At 37.8% G+C, this 14,687-nt stretch overlaps 1 protein-coding gene across 1 annotated transcript; it reads right to left on the minus strand.

Annotated features, from left to right (window-relative positions):
• Window positions 1–12,650: 12,650 nt before the first annotated feature.
• LOC149695129 (uncharacterized) lies at window positions 12,651–13,726 on the minus strand. The gene is made up of 4 exons (XM_089867398.1): window positions 13,683–13,726; window positions 13,558–13,623; window positions 13,061–13,119; window positions 12,651–12,912 (listed from the first exon to the last, which is right to left on the minus strand). The coding sequence occupies exons 1-4, from the start codon at window positions 13,713–13,715 to the stop codon at window positions 12,699–12,701; spliced, it is 372 nt and encodes a 123-aa protein (XP_089723524.1). The 5' UTR covers window positions 13,716–13,726; the 3' UTR covers window positions 12,651–12,698.
• Between the last annotated feature and the right edge of the window lie 961 nt (window positions 13,727–14,687).

The following is a 14,687-nucleotide window of genomic DNA, read 5'->3' on the forward strand; positions in this document are numbered from 1 at the left end:
ATCAAACGGTCTACGTTCATCTATTCTTACATAATTTTTTCCGATCTTTCTAATGAGACTAACCGCGCATTGATAGGCACATAATTTTCAAAGTTACGGTGACACGTCCGCTAATTTCCGTGTGTGGGTTCTATTCGACCGTGTTTCCTTGATCGATACCTACGTCACTCACGACGGTCTTTCGTTTGAGACCATTCCCGAGACACTGCGACCATTATTTACGAAGATACGGCCGTTTTTAAGTCTCAGCCACCGCGGCCATTTAATTGCACAGCCGCGTCGATCGCACGCATTTTGACTCCAGCTGTCTAACTCGATTTTTTTAGGCGTTTTTTTCTGTGCCGCACCATGTCTGGGCAGCTTTAATAGCGTTTTAAAGCTAATTAAATTCCTTTTTCTTAATTAATATTACTCGTATACTATAGCAGCGTCCGAGCGAAGAAACGGTCGACTTAAGACGAATCGAGTTAATTTTCTCGAATAAATTAAGAGATATCAACATTGTTTACTTTTAGCCACTCGTGAAATGGGCGTATGAATGTCTAGCCTTTTCTAGACCTTTTCTTTTAAGGCTGGCCGTTAGAAGAGCCGAACCGAGTAAGTAAGATGTAATATTCCAACTTAATACACTTAATTTAAGGCGTTAATTTTGATTTAGAACCATAATTAAATTAAGAATTTCCCTCGTTAAGCCTCGGCCTTAAAGCAGACGACCCTAGCCGTGTAGAGAAAAGGACGCTGTAACCAGGCAACTGAATCAGAGCGCACGCGTCGAGAGCGCCCAATCGTTTTCGTGGGAGCCAAATTGGAAATGCGGAGCTTTAAACCTTAACACAGTGGGCAATTGAACGCAGATTTCATGTAAATTAAAGCAATTAAAAACACACTTGACTCTATTTAACGCCGTTTATTGATAAAATACAAATAATTTAATAAAGAAACTTAGTTTTCCTTTCAATTTGTACAGTGGAAGCTCAGAATGAAGAAACCCTGTGTTGAAAACATCTCCAACTTCCTTCGAAATTTAAATTAAGATTAATTAATTATTAATCCCATTTGATACTACGTTAGGCTGCGTTAATACAACGAAAAGCGACACCAACCTTTGTCGCCTATTTCGGTTTGCTCAAAACTATTCAAGCAAATCCCGATAGCGCCTCCCACAGTATCTTGGTCTCTTTTCGCGCCTTTTAAGTAATCTATTCTTCTCTAATTGCCGTTCAGTAATTAACAGCTTCCAAAGTGGTTAAAGGTTCAATTTCAAGACAATCAGAGTAGTGCTCGACAAGAAATTGACTTTAACGCACGGAGAGTTCAAATTTCAAGCGCTAAACTAATTTATTTGCTCGGGAACCCAAACTTGAAAATTAATTTAAAAAATTACTTACCTTAGAGCGATTGAATTGAAACTTTTTCCCATTAATGAAGACGGTCACATAAAGCGTCAGCGCTGTTTTCAAGCTAATCGTATGGCTGTTTTCATAGATACGGACACTCGTTGGTTCATGATATATTAGACAAACGACACAAAATTTTGATGCTAATAAAAATAATCGCCTTACTCGCGGAATAGTTTCACGAAAAAAATACCAGTTAATAAACATCCCGGTTCGCTTCGTCCTTCAAATTTTCGTCTCATTGCAGCCATTATTCATAATAATACTGAAAATCAGTCAAATTCATTAAACGTTACCGCAGAATGGAAATCTCAACTAGAGGCAAAAAGGAATATTAAACAACAATTTAATGGTACTAAGGCCAGTATAACTCTACCCGATGCCCAATTAACTCCTTTCGAGGTTCTTGATTGTAGTAATTAATGCTAAATTAATTAAAATCATCAAACATTAAATCCAAAGATATACAAATCTGTAATAGTGTAAATGTAAGGTAACTTTGAAAGGAACCCGGCGGAATCAATCCCAGCGTAACCAAACAGCGTCCGAGCGAAGAAACGGTCGACTTAAGACGAATCGAGTTAATTTTCTCGAATAAATTAAGAGATATCAACATTGTTTACTTTTAGCCACTCGTATTTCAACGCAAGCTAAAATGTGGCGAATGAATGTTTAGCCTTTTCTAGACCTTTTCTTTTAAGGCTGGCCGTTAGAAGAGCCGAATCGAGTAAGTAATATGTAATATACCAACTTCAAACACTTAATTTAAGGCGTTAATTTTCATTTAGAACCGTAATTAAGAACTTGCCTCGTTAAGTCTAGGCCTTATAGCTGACGACAGTCAAGACACTCGCCGAGTCGCCGTGTAGAGAGGACAGGCAACGGAATCAGAGCGCATGCGCCAAACAGCGCCCAATCGTTTTCGTGGGAGCCAAATTTGAAATGCGGAGCTTTAAACCTTAACACAGAGGACAATCGAACGCACATTTCATGTAAATTAAAGCAGTTAAAGACACATTTGACTCGATTTAACGGCACAAATAATTAAAAATTATCACTGATCCGCGAGCCGTAAATCTCTCGACATACATAGTTATGGTTATTGAGTTATGTTAATATCAGGTGCGTTACTTTAAATTCATATTCACGGTTTTTGGGTTGCGTTAACATCAGGTGGGTTTATGGTTATTGGGTTATGTTAACATGAGGTGGACTTCTTCTAATTACGCTGATTGGGTAACTTCTATTTATTCTTATTTCGTAAAGTTAACATCAGGTTTGCTAAAAATGGGTGAACAGTAAAGGGGTAAAGTCCAGCCAGATACCAGTCCAAGCAGATACCGAGTTCCCAATGACTTTTGAGTAGAAGGCCTGCCAGCTTTACTCGCGACTCATGTTAAAAAAACTTTTAACGAAAGCGCCCCTACTTCCAACATAAATTTCGCGGTAGTGCTAGAGTCGGTTTCAAAGCATTTCTATCAGCTTTGAACGTAAAATTACGAAATACGCCTCAAGATTGAAATAAAACATACGCGACTAATCTTGTAAAATTCAGCCAATTAAATACTGGGCAAATATCTTTGAAATACTCGGAAACGAGTCCACTTTTGAAATTTGATCATCGTAGAAAAAGCATTACGAGTGAGGATTAATTGTAGCGCGGAAAATTTCCAAAGTTGGAACTAGGGGCATGGGGCTCTTTCGCTACTAGCTTTTCCAATTTGACGAAGGTAAACTGGACAAAAGGATACTAAGTAAGTATTAGTAAGTAAGTTTGGAATGTTCAAACTTCTTATCATTTTTGAATTAATGTTCCCCGCTTTACTACATCTTCAAATTTTGGGTTTTCCATAGCGTTAGCGTATGAAAGAATTGATTCTGAATTCGAAGAGAAAGTATCGCTTTTAAAGTTAGAGTCAATTCTGTATTACTTTGAAGTATTTCGTTATTAATTAAAATTTCAAAATGAGAATTGTTTGAAAATCTTGTTTTTCAAAGTTTATGTGGAGCGGAACTGATCCGAGAAATAGTATCCGACAGTCCTTTGAAATTACTCCTTATTAGACGCGTGATACAACTTATAGACTTATGCGATACATATTATAGACTTACGAGTTCCGTCTCATAGGCGGCTATTCGACCTATCACACTATAGTTATAGAAGTTTAGCTCGAAAGTCATCTTTTCGTCTATAGTCCGTCAAAATATTATTTTTTTCCTTTAAAGATTTGCTCTATTGAAAAAGTTACTTTGCGTTGTTTGTTGGTTTGAAAAACTTTCTTCAAATTTAACTTATTGTTACAATTAATAAAAGTTTCGTGAAGAAAGATCAGAAGGACTTCGCATCCAAGAAACGTCATCGTAAGTACAACACTAAGACTCGGCGATTTTCGTCATTTTTATATAGTTTTTATTACGATTAGGCATACTCGCGCGTTAATTAATTTTCTCAATAAATTAAAATTAGTAATTGAATGGTAATTGTTTGAATGTATTGAGCTGTTTTATAAAAATGCGTGGGATCTAGTATCTTTAAACGCGATTGTCCTTCTTGGAAAGTGCGTAGAATCTCTCAAATTGAAAGAGGGGCAATTAGACGCGGGATAAGTTGTATATTTCCCAGGGTGTCGGGTATGACTGTGCGAGTCCAGTTTAATTTTAATACAAGAATTATAATAAATTAATTTCTAATAAGGATAAATTTTACTAACAAAGTATAAATTTCACGACGAAATTGACGCGCAGTAACAAAAATGTTTAACTTTTGGATTTGGTTTTCTTGATTACTTTAGCTGAAGTCAAATTTTTGTCCAATCACTGGTCTATTCTAAACTGTAAATCGATTAAACCCTACTAGATGCGGCGCTCTACTTAAAATTACGGGTCACTGAGTAAATATTTTGGACTTGTAAAGGCGTCAAGTCTCGGTTCGAGTCCTCCTCGAGTCCAATAGTGAAGATTTTCAAGGACTCGAAATAATTTTCAAGTCCCAAAATTTTGATTTTCGAGACTCGATCGTGTACTCGCACAGGCCTGGTGTCGGGTGCCCAGAATTTAGAATAGAATGCGATGAATAGAAGACGCGTGCTTTTGCTTTTCATTTTCCAGCTTATGGGTTGTAATTTAGCAATCTTAAAGGTAGCGCGATAGTTTTAGAGGATAGGCAACTCCCTATCTCTGTATATACTCATGTTACAACATCGGTTGTCAGCAAGCGCAAACCTATATCTCGATGTAACCTAGCCATGTACGTGTTGTCAAGCGTCGAAAAACTTCAGGATCTTCAGGATTTGAAATCGTTTAAAATATCCCGAAGTGTTTTAGCCTCTTGTCAGCACGCGCAAGGCTAAATTACATGGCGAACTAGGTGCTGACAACCGTTGTTGTAACAGAGTATATACGGAATAAGCTGTAGTTCGAGATAGGGAGTTGCCGATCCTGTAGCGTCGTGATAATAAAATTTCAAGGTGACGCGCATTCTTTATCCTGGGTTTTTCACTACATCGTTTGATGAACATCGAACGATGGGCTTTTACTTTCACTTGGTCTGAAGAAAAAGTATCGTTCGCCTTTTTAAAGCGAGAGAGAAAACGGAAAAGAAGCGGTCATGATTTAAATAAGAGTACGGTGCGGATGCGCAATGCCACATATTTTTTAGGAAACTTTTTAAATGACATCCGTTGGGAAATGCTATAATTGATTTTAAATTTAAACCAAATTCATTTCAATCGCTTACGTATTTGCTATTCGTAACCCTAAGAAAAATTCTCTTTCAAACGCTTACGTGTCAAAGGCAGTCTATGGGGCTATCCATAGGCAATTTCAAAAGGGGTCTAGGGGCTATTCGCTAAATCATTGGCGATTTTTAAGCTCACTCGAGTTGCTACTCACTTATTCAATGGTGACCTATACTTAATAATTGGTAATATTTAAAGGGCATCGAGGAGCTATTCACTAATTCATAAGTAATGATTGGCGTTTCGAGGGACTACTAACTCAATCATTTTCGATTTCAAAAGTGTCGAGAGGCAACCTACTTATTCATAGCCGATTTATAAAGGGAGTTGAGGGGCTACTAACTTTACCATTGCCTGTTTTAGTGGGTGTCGAGAGGCAACCTACTTATTCATAACTGATTTATAAAGGGAGTTGAGGTGCTACTAACTTAATCATTGCCTGTTTTAGTGGGTGTCGAGGGGCTACTAACTTTATCTTTGGAGATTTTAATAAGGAGTCGAGGGGCTACTCGCTTAATCATTGCCTGTTTTTAATGGTAGTCGAGGGGCTACTCACTCAATCTTTGCCGACTTATAAAAGGGAGTCGGGGAGGCTACAGAATGATTCCTCTTATCTGTATGGAATGGGCAACGCTAGTATAGCTACGTAGATGGTTGCTTTTTTATTTTAATGGGGAAAGAGTCGTATGGGTGAAAAGGTAATATAAAGCTAACACTATTAGCCATACATTACCAGGGTCAAGCTCGACTCAAATAACATTCTTGATTAGCCGAAACCACTTTGGCCGAGAATGTTATTCGGGTGAAAAAATAACGCGTACGTAATATTGTTTTAGCCATACCTAACCTTTTAAGGTAGTCGAGGGGCTACTCACTCAATCTTTGCCGACTTATAAAAGGGAGTCGGGGAGGCTACAGAATGATTCCTCTTATCTGTATGGAATGGGCAACGCTAGTATAGCTACGTAGATGGTTGCTTTTTTATTTTAATGGGGAAAGAGTCGTATGGGTGAAAAGGTAATATAAAGCTAACACTATTAGCCATACATTACCAGGGTCAAGCTCGACTCAAATAACATTCTTGATTAGCCGAAACCACTTTGGCCGAGAATGTTATTCGGGTGAAAAAATAACGCGTACGTAATATTGTTTTAGCCATACCTAACCTTTTAAAAGCCCCGATTTATTCAAAGACTTTTAATAATAATTACACCGGCAAACTTATTGCCGTTTAAGTAATAGGTTTTGTTAAGTACAGGTGCCTACTTCCGTTTATTCATTGAATATCCGTTTATCGTTTAGTCTTCAAAATGAACATTATTACCATTGGCTACGTTAAAGAAGAACTTGCAAAATGGCACAAAAGGCCCATGCCGGGGTCAATAAGCAAATTATTCAACACGAGCCAGTTGGTGGACGCCATGGCTTTAACTTTTCAAAAAACGTTTATCAATGCCGACTCAATACAACTGTTCCCGACTATCCGGGAACAAATGGAGTCATTTCGCAAAAGTACTCATTCCTTTACTTGGAAGCAAGTTTTTAAGCAGTTGTTCGAAAGCGGAGAATCGGAACAGTGAGTGTTTACAACCAATAAGCGAGAAACAAACTTCATCCTTTTACGTTTACAGGCCTTCGCGAACAATATTTAAAGCTATTTTGCATAACACTGTGAAGTTCTCCGAACTTTTCCTAATAAAGGACGGAAAGATACAAAGACACTATTTCGTGTACACAATAATTTGTTTTGTTGTGAAACTAGTCCGTAAGTCTTACATTGTTAAGGTTGACAAATATGACATTTTAAAATTTGATATTGCTCATTCATTGTAGAGGCGAAACTAGGCCCTGGTACGAATCTAAGGGAACTTTTCCCGGAAGCGGTTGTGCTGGTGTACCATAAGGTATGTGAAAAAGATCCGAATTGGCGTAAACCGTTCCAAATGGAAAGCGGATGTTTTGAAGAGCCCCACGCGGACGTTCCTCACGCAAGGTTCCCGGTTGCCGGTAATTATTGCATTATAAAGTATATCATGATGATGTAATAAAATATAATTATTTGTACAATTTTGACGACTCTTAGAAATCGAAGAGCTGCCAATTGTTCCGGAGGAAAGCTCGGAAGAGCATTCTACTCTTCCAAATTTGATTAATCTTTATGAAAAGGGGTTATCAATTTTGCAAAATAATCGAGAGAAGTTTGAGGTGGCCCTCCGCGCCACAGATAAAATGATCGACAACCATAAGGAGAAAATCAAAAACTTGAAAAAACTCATGGTGGAAAAGAAAGAGGCGGAGCAATTGCGACTGAGATTGGCGACAAACAACTCTACACCAGCCCAGTTTAACAAATGCATCTCGATCGTCGAGAAAATCAGGCAAAAGACCGGAGGAGATCTCTTGTCAACGCTTCGACAGTTAGCGTCTAGTAAAGGGCTTATAAGCCCCGATGATTCAGGTTAGACATATTTACCAATTCTATAGTGTTTAAGCATTCCCGACAACCGCGCGCTAATTTACAGTGCCGGGGGAAGCGCTTAAGCTTCTCTTATATTTTCTGGCAATAATAACTTTAATTTTTTTTAGATTACGAAGAACTCGCGACCGCGAGCAAGTCAAAATCCCCACCTAATGGTTGGTATTATAAATATTTTTCCGTAATGAAAAAGTAACTGTTTATTTTCGTTTAGAATTTGAAGAAGAAATTGAATGGCCAGTTACCAGTGACTACGAACGCGACTCGGTCCCGCGTACTCCAGGCAGAACCTCGGACAGTAAGAATATTTTATATTAATCATTTACCTTAAATTAGGCGTTAATTATGTTACGCCAATTCCAGTGGTGGAGATGGTGAACTCATGAAAGCTAAATGGTTATCTGTGTTACGTCATGTCACTAACCAACATAAGGATCATGGAATGCCTTACAATGAGTGCGCCCACGGAGAGTTAGACGAGAAAAGACCCAAATATTGGTTGGAATTAGGTTTGTTATTTCGATGAAACACAACAATTAAGGCAGAGTTTATGCAGTGCGTGACATATTTACTAAGAACTATTTCTATGATCTTTGAAGATAACTATAGTCTTAGTGTTACTTACGCCCGTTACATTTGAAAACCGCTTAGCTAATAACCAGTATTTTCCAGGGAAAAAACCTTTCCTTATTTTGCAAAAAATTGTGAAGTCTCTGCAGTAAGATGAAAAACAAATGTCATCAGTTTGCCAGACATCATCTGTTGAAGCCTATCACGCTGTAGTGATTCATTTTGCTCCTAAGCATACGCATATTCGTTTCATGGAATGGAAGCGCGGTAAATAATGAGAGCTACTAGGTTTTAATAAGAGTTCAATTGAAAAGGGTTTGTTCAGGTTAATTTTGGCGGCCCTTCACTATAATGAAAATTCTTCGAAGCTACAAGCCACTACTAAAGACGGTATTCGCAGGTAGAATATTTATATTCCCAAGGCGAAAGCCGGTGAATTTTCAGTTAGACCTATTATGGCTGCATCAACTTACAGTAAGCTAAGCTTGTGGCTGCTTAGTAGCTAAATGCATTAACGTAAGAATTTTTAGATTATGTAGAAAGATTAATGGCTCAAGTGATTGAGCCGAAACCTACGCTACAGGAACGGATCGGACTGCGAACGTGTTAGGCCCACAACCACAAACCTTGTGCCACAAACATGAACATCCCGATAAAGATTTTGCTATCGAATCTTACTGTAAACGACGGCGTTTTGAGGAAGAAAAATAGTTGTTTGTTTATGACCATGACAAAAATAAAAAATTTTTAAACAAAAGTCAATTTATTTATTTCACATTTGAGGTCTAGGACTACTTAGTTTAAAAAGGCTACTTCATAGCCTACCCTGTGTTAAATTATCAAGAAAAAAGACAACTGATAAGTACAAAAGATAAAACCCCCGCGTCCAACTGACACAACAGTGATCCTAGAAATCACTAGCGGGAACTAACTTGTTCACTTTGTGACAGATGTCCAAAGACGTAACTGCCAACCTGGTGATGGTGGAGCGATTGTGTGCCAAACAGTATAGTAGGGCGCCATATTACCGACGTAAAGTCAATATTTAGCAGTGTCAAAGAATAGGAGTTTAGTTTACACGGTTGGTAGATTTTGTAGTGTGGTTGTCAAAAGCTAGTCTGTCATCAATAAAAACTCCAAGGATCCGAATACAGCGAGTGGAATGAAGCTAGACACCATTAATTGTGTATGGGGAATACGAATTTCCTTAGATACAACATTTGGCACTTCAAATTATCCATCCCCATATCCAAGTCATGTTTTACTAAAATGTTTTTCCATTAGACGTTTAGCAATTATTTCGCAAGTTCGACTTAACACGAGGATAATTGGGGTTTTTAAATTAGTTCTTATTGCAATCGTACAAATTCACAATAAACATCGGATGGGAATGTTTCCCGAATTTTAATAAGACGCAACTAGGAATTGGGTAACGTAAACCACGGTAAGAATTGGTGAATCCATCGTATAAATCTTCTATAGGCAATATACCTATATTTCCTGCAATGAAACAACTAGGTGTAAATTCTTCTGAACTAAGTACTGAAGGCAATGATAAAACGTGGCAATTTTATTTTAATTTTTGCACATACTCATTTAGTCTTACTGTAAGGGAATCGAAATTAAAATCTGACCTGTGAATTACTCCTTGTCGAGGTTCAGTGATTCTTCCAGGCCTCCGGTTACAAAATTCCAAATACCACTGCTTAAGTTCTTCCACATCGAGACATCGTCTCTCAAATAAGCGGCGCTGTGTAATACAGCTACCCTTTGTCCACTTGCTCATATTCCCTGCAGCAAGTTCATTCTTCGGCAGTAGCCATTACTTGGCAAAAGCCACAAATACACCTAGTCGCATTATTCCCCGAGCGGAGTCGCATTATTCCCCGAGCGGAGTCTCTGTATTCCCCGAGCGGAGTCGCACTATTCCCCAAGCGGAGTCGCAGTATTCCTGAATCGGAGTCGCAGTATTCCTGAATCGGAGTCGTAGTATTCCCCAATCGGAGTCGTAGTATTCCCCAATCGGAATCGCTGTATTCCCCGAGCGGAGTCGCGTTATTCCCCGAGCGGAGTCGCGTTATTCCCCGAGCGGAGTCGCGTTATTCCCCGAGCGGAGTCGCGTTATTCCCCGAGCGGAGTCGCGTTATTCCCCGAGCGGAGTCGCGTTATTCCCCGAGCGGAGTCGCGTTATTCCCCGAGCGGAGTCGCGTTATTCCCCGAGCGGAGTCGCGTTATTCCCCGAGCGGAGTCGCATTATTCCCTAAGCGGAGTCGCTGTGCTCCCCATGCGGAGTTAATTTATTTCCCATCTTGAGTTAATTTACTCCCCATGCGGTGTAATGCTATCCACAGATCGATGAGACGCATTTCACGATATAGGTGAACTAATACCCTTGGTTATGAATCATACCTGTACAAGATTGTGGTTTCATTGGAGCAGGTATAGTTTTCTTCCAGTTTCCCGCTAAAATTTGAATTGAAAAGGCATAAAAAACAGGGGGATAAAAATTAGACTGTAGCATATACAGGGCCCAAGACTACTATCATTTTTGAGACTATGTGATAAGTTACTGTAAATAATGTTTCTCGTGAAACTTCTAGCATCCGCTTAATAAATCGTTTTCTTTATTGAAATTTTACTTCATGGTAAATGACAAAATTGTCTTAAGTGCGTTTGTTCTTGGCTTGGTAACATTAAGCATCAAGTATTCATACACAGTTGAGGTTTTCAAAAGACCGTCCAAATACTTCAAATTAAATATACAGAAAGAGGAAAACCACGCTAAAATTGCTGATGACAACTCGTTTGCCACCAGTACTTATACTCTATCAACGTGCAACTCGTACGTCTCACTACCTAAAATTGAGTTTTCGTATACCAATACTGGGTCGACGTCAATTTCGTCGGAAATTTCCGCCTTCAAAAACATGCGGTTGTACTTTTCATTATACAAGCTTGGAATCAGTAAAAGTGATCCACTTATTCTTTTTTCTAATGATGTATTTACCTGCATTCAAAAAATACTTTAATTACAGTGATTTTCAATTACTTTTCACTTCAATTACGTAATGATAAAATATAAAGGGGAATGTTTTTACTCATCGCGACATAATAAATCATAACTAATTCTGATTTTTGCTACATTCTTTGACTTAGAAGAATCGACAGTCAAATGATGGCAGGAATGGGAGATGAGTGACTTCGCATTACCCTTACTATTCTTTCTGTTATAAATGAATAAAAACTTATCATTGGTATGAAGAAAATTCTAATCAAAGAAAGAGCAAAAGAGGTGTTCACAAAAAGTACCATTACATCATCATGGGTCGTTATTGTTTTTCCTTAAATACGCGTTAAACGGACGGATGATCTAATTACGCCATGGTTCAATTGTTGGCATTAAACGAGTTTTTGAAATGCCGATTTAATTTTCAACATTCTCCTTGAGCCCCCTGTAATAACATTGCTGAACAATACCTTAAAACGGGTTACACGTCTGGCCTCTGGTTTTTTTTACTATCTGGAACTTATCACTAGTTGAAGTACTAGCAGATATTTCCTCTTCGATTACATCAATCTCCTTTGATGGACTCTTCTGGGTAATATTTTCCAGTTCCACTTCGTTATTAGTAGTATCTTCATGCTCATCTTGAAGAAACGGATCAGGAGTTTTATCACCAGATTCGCTAGTGTCTCCCTTCTTTGCATCTTGTTCTCTGGCTTCCTTATCTCTCTCAAGCTGAGATTTTTGCAATTCTATTTGCTCCCTCGTTCTTCCGTAAAGTGCCTTGGCTTTTTGAACACTCTTATTTCCATGCATAGTTTTTCTACTATTTTTGAATTTATTTCTTATTAATGCAGTCTAGGTACCCTAACGATGAAATAATTATAATACTAATTAATTAAATATTGTAATTTAAAAGCCAGAGTCGATCAAATCTACAAAAGCCTAATAAAGAAATTATTAGGTAACTTTGTCAACAATATTTGAGGTTATTTATCACTATAAATCGATTAAAAATGGTTGTCTAACCATTTCATTCTCCCTTTAAATACATTGTAAGGATTCTAGTTTATATTACATACACCAGCTTGTTTTTGAGCAATAAAAAAATACATTTGATGGCCAATGGGGGTTCAAGTGCTACGGAACCTATGTACAAGGTAAAGTTAAATTTCTACTACACTATATCCATCGCAATTGAACCCCACATGGGCATAATAAATTTTGTTCATCCCCACTACTTGGAAGATTGATTAACCCAAGATTTATTTTTAAAAGAATACTACAGTTATGCCTCCATTCGAATTGTTTCAAACATTTCAGGTGCAACTCAATAGTTTACAACATATTACCCAAGTTTCAAACTTTAAATTTTATGTCAGCTCCTTACCACGTTTCCTAAGTATGAAAATTCATCAACAAGCTTCGCTGCCACGTGAGTGTGAGATGATGGATATCTAGACATAAAACATACTCGTTTCAACTTCGTTGTAACCATATTATCTGTCTTGTACTTACACTGAGTTATACTTGTTAATGAAATCATGGTAAAGGATATTCACAATTTCCCTATTAGTACGTCGCTTCTCCTTTTCCGTCGCGGAAACATAATTCTCTTTCTGAACTAAGACCATAGGGATGGCGGGGAGCTTGTATTCTAACGTAAATTTTGTTCTGCTTACAGTATTAATGTTCTCTAGGTTGAACATTTCAGTATGCATCACAACACTGTCAAGTAAAACAATCTTTTCATTCTCTTTAAATTTTCGTGAAACCATCATTATGTAATTAATATAATTGCTCTTCACCACATCGAAGTTTAAAAGCCTTGCGAAAGCTGTTTAATTAATCAAAATTATTTAGAGATAAGATTTACCCTGTCTCCTGTTTTTCGGTAAAAGGAAGAGCCGTAACTTCTGACATTTCTGTTTCAACCTATAAGATATCCATGAACTTTAATAATCCATTTTATGACGCTGTCGGAACTTCAGGAAATTTGATGGACCATACAATCTAAGGCTGTACCCCTTTTAAAAACCTTATAGAAGTAGGGATAGGGCTCTAAAGGTTCGTATTTTCCAAGGAGTGACTCCCTTTGTAGTTTGTACTTAAGAATTAGTTTCATTTTCATTAATTAGTACAGCTGCATGATTTCACTAATGAGTAGCCCCTCGAGTATTCTCAATGTTAAAGTATAATAGTCGAGTGTCCTCAACATAACGTGTAATTTCTTAAAGGTATTAAATTTTTAAACCGCTAAAATAAAATATGATATATTGTTCCTAAATGTCGAAAGTGAATCACTGAATGGAAAAGCCCATCAGTTCCCAGTTTTTGAGAGCATATCTTTTGAAAAGAAGAGTGGCTCCTTACCATAATATCAACATCATTTTCAGATCTAATTTTTTTAGCAGCTGAAGGGCTGTCTTCTGATGGCGTCTATAAAATAGTTAGCTCTTAAACTCGACCCTGGGATTAATCTTCTAAAAAATTCAAACCATGTTTATCTTTCGAATGACTTTAACAATCATTTTATCCTCGATTTTTGACAGATTAGTCAAGTCCACATCTTGATCGAATTCAGCGTCGTAAGCCTTAAATAAATTCAGTTGTGATATAAACCAATCTGATTCTATAGTCCATGACGTTAACTGCATCTGCATACTCGTCTTAACAGCATTATATGCCTCCGGGCTAGAGAGCTGCATGGAACCGGTAAATATCATTTACCGTGGTAACCATCCAGAATGAGAATGGATATGGTTTCCCTACTAATATATTCGGATCGGGAATGGATGGAAACAAGGGCAAAAATAATTTTGCACTACTCCTTGTGGTTTCCAATGTGCTAAGGTTGTACATCACCCAACAACGATCTAAGGCTTAGGCTATAAAGTGGATCGTATACACTATAAATTTCCAAAGAGTGTCACATAAACTTGAGAATTCCCTGCCCAATTCAATACACGCGAAATACAGTGACCACGACACTATAAGGTGCCATTTATAGTTTAGCATACATTTTCCTCTTTCCGTAAATCGTAGAAAATCAACACAGCCAGAAATAAACCCTTACAGTAACTAATTTCAGAATTTCGTTTGCCCAAAAACCAAATCTATGAACTTTCTGGTCTATTGAAGATGTTCCCGATGTCTATGTAATTTGTATAGTAACCCCACCGTCACGAATGGTCTCCCAGAGGGAAGGCTGTCTATATATGTATATGTATAAGCGAACTGGCTCTGGTGTACGATTGTTGGAAGACAGGGACAATATATACTCATACGGGACTATCAAAAAATGCGAAATTATTTTTTTCTATAACGGCTAAAAAATGATCCTACACTTCTACAAACTCTTATAAGTCATGTTTCATAATAAAATTTAGAACCCGAGCTTCATACTGAACTTCAAAACCGTCCTCGTGCCACGATTTATGAACTGTCAAAGCTGTTACTTTTACCAGTCCGCTTTACGATTTCAAACGATTGCAATATCCACG

The sequence above is a fragment of the Phalangium opilio genome, unplaced genomic scaffold (assembly GCF_054372755.1).
Source record: "Phalangium opilio isolate 3A_F unplaced genomic scaffold, DU_Popi_V2 ptg000022l_1, whole genome shotgun sequence".
NCBI classification, from domain to species: domain Eukaryota; kingdom Metazoa; phylum Arthropoda; class Arachnida; order Opiliones; family Phalangiidae; genus Phalangium; species Phalangium opilio.

Coding starts and splice junctions, on each gene's coding strand:
- LOC149695129 (XM_089867398.1), bottom strand. CDS start 13,715: ATGATTGTTAAAGTCATTCGAAAGATAAACATG. Junction 13,120..13,557: donor AAAATGATGTTGATATTATG/GTAAGGAGCCAC, acceptor GATATCTTATAG/GTTGAAACAGAAATGTCAGA. Junction 12,913..13,060: donor ACCGAAAAACAGGAGACAGG/GTAAATCTTATC, acceptor TTTACTTGACAG/TGTTGTGATGCATACTGAAA.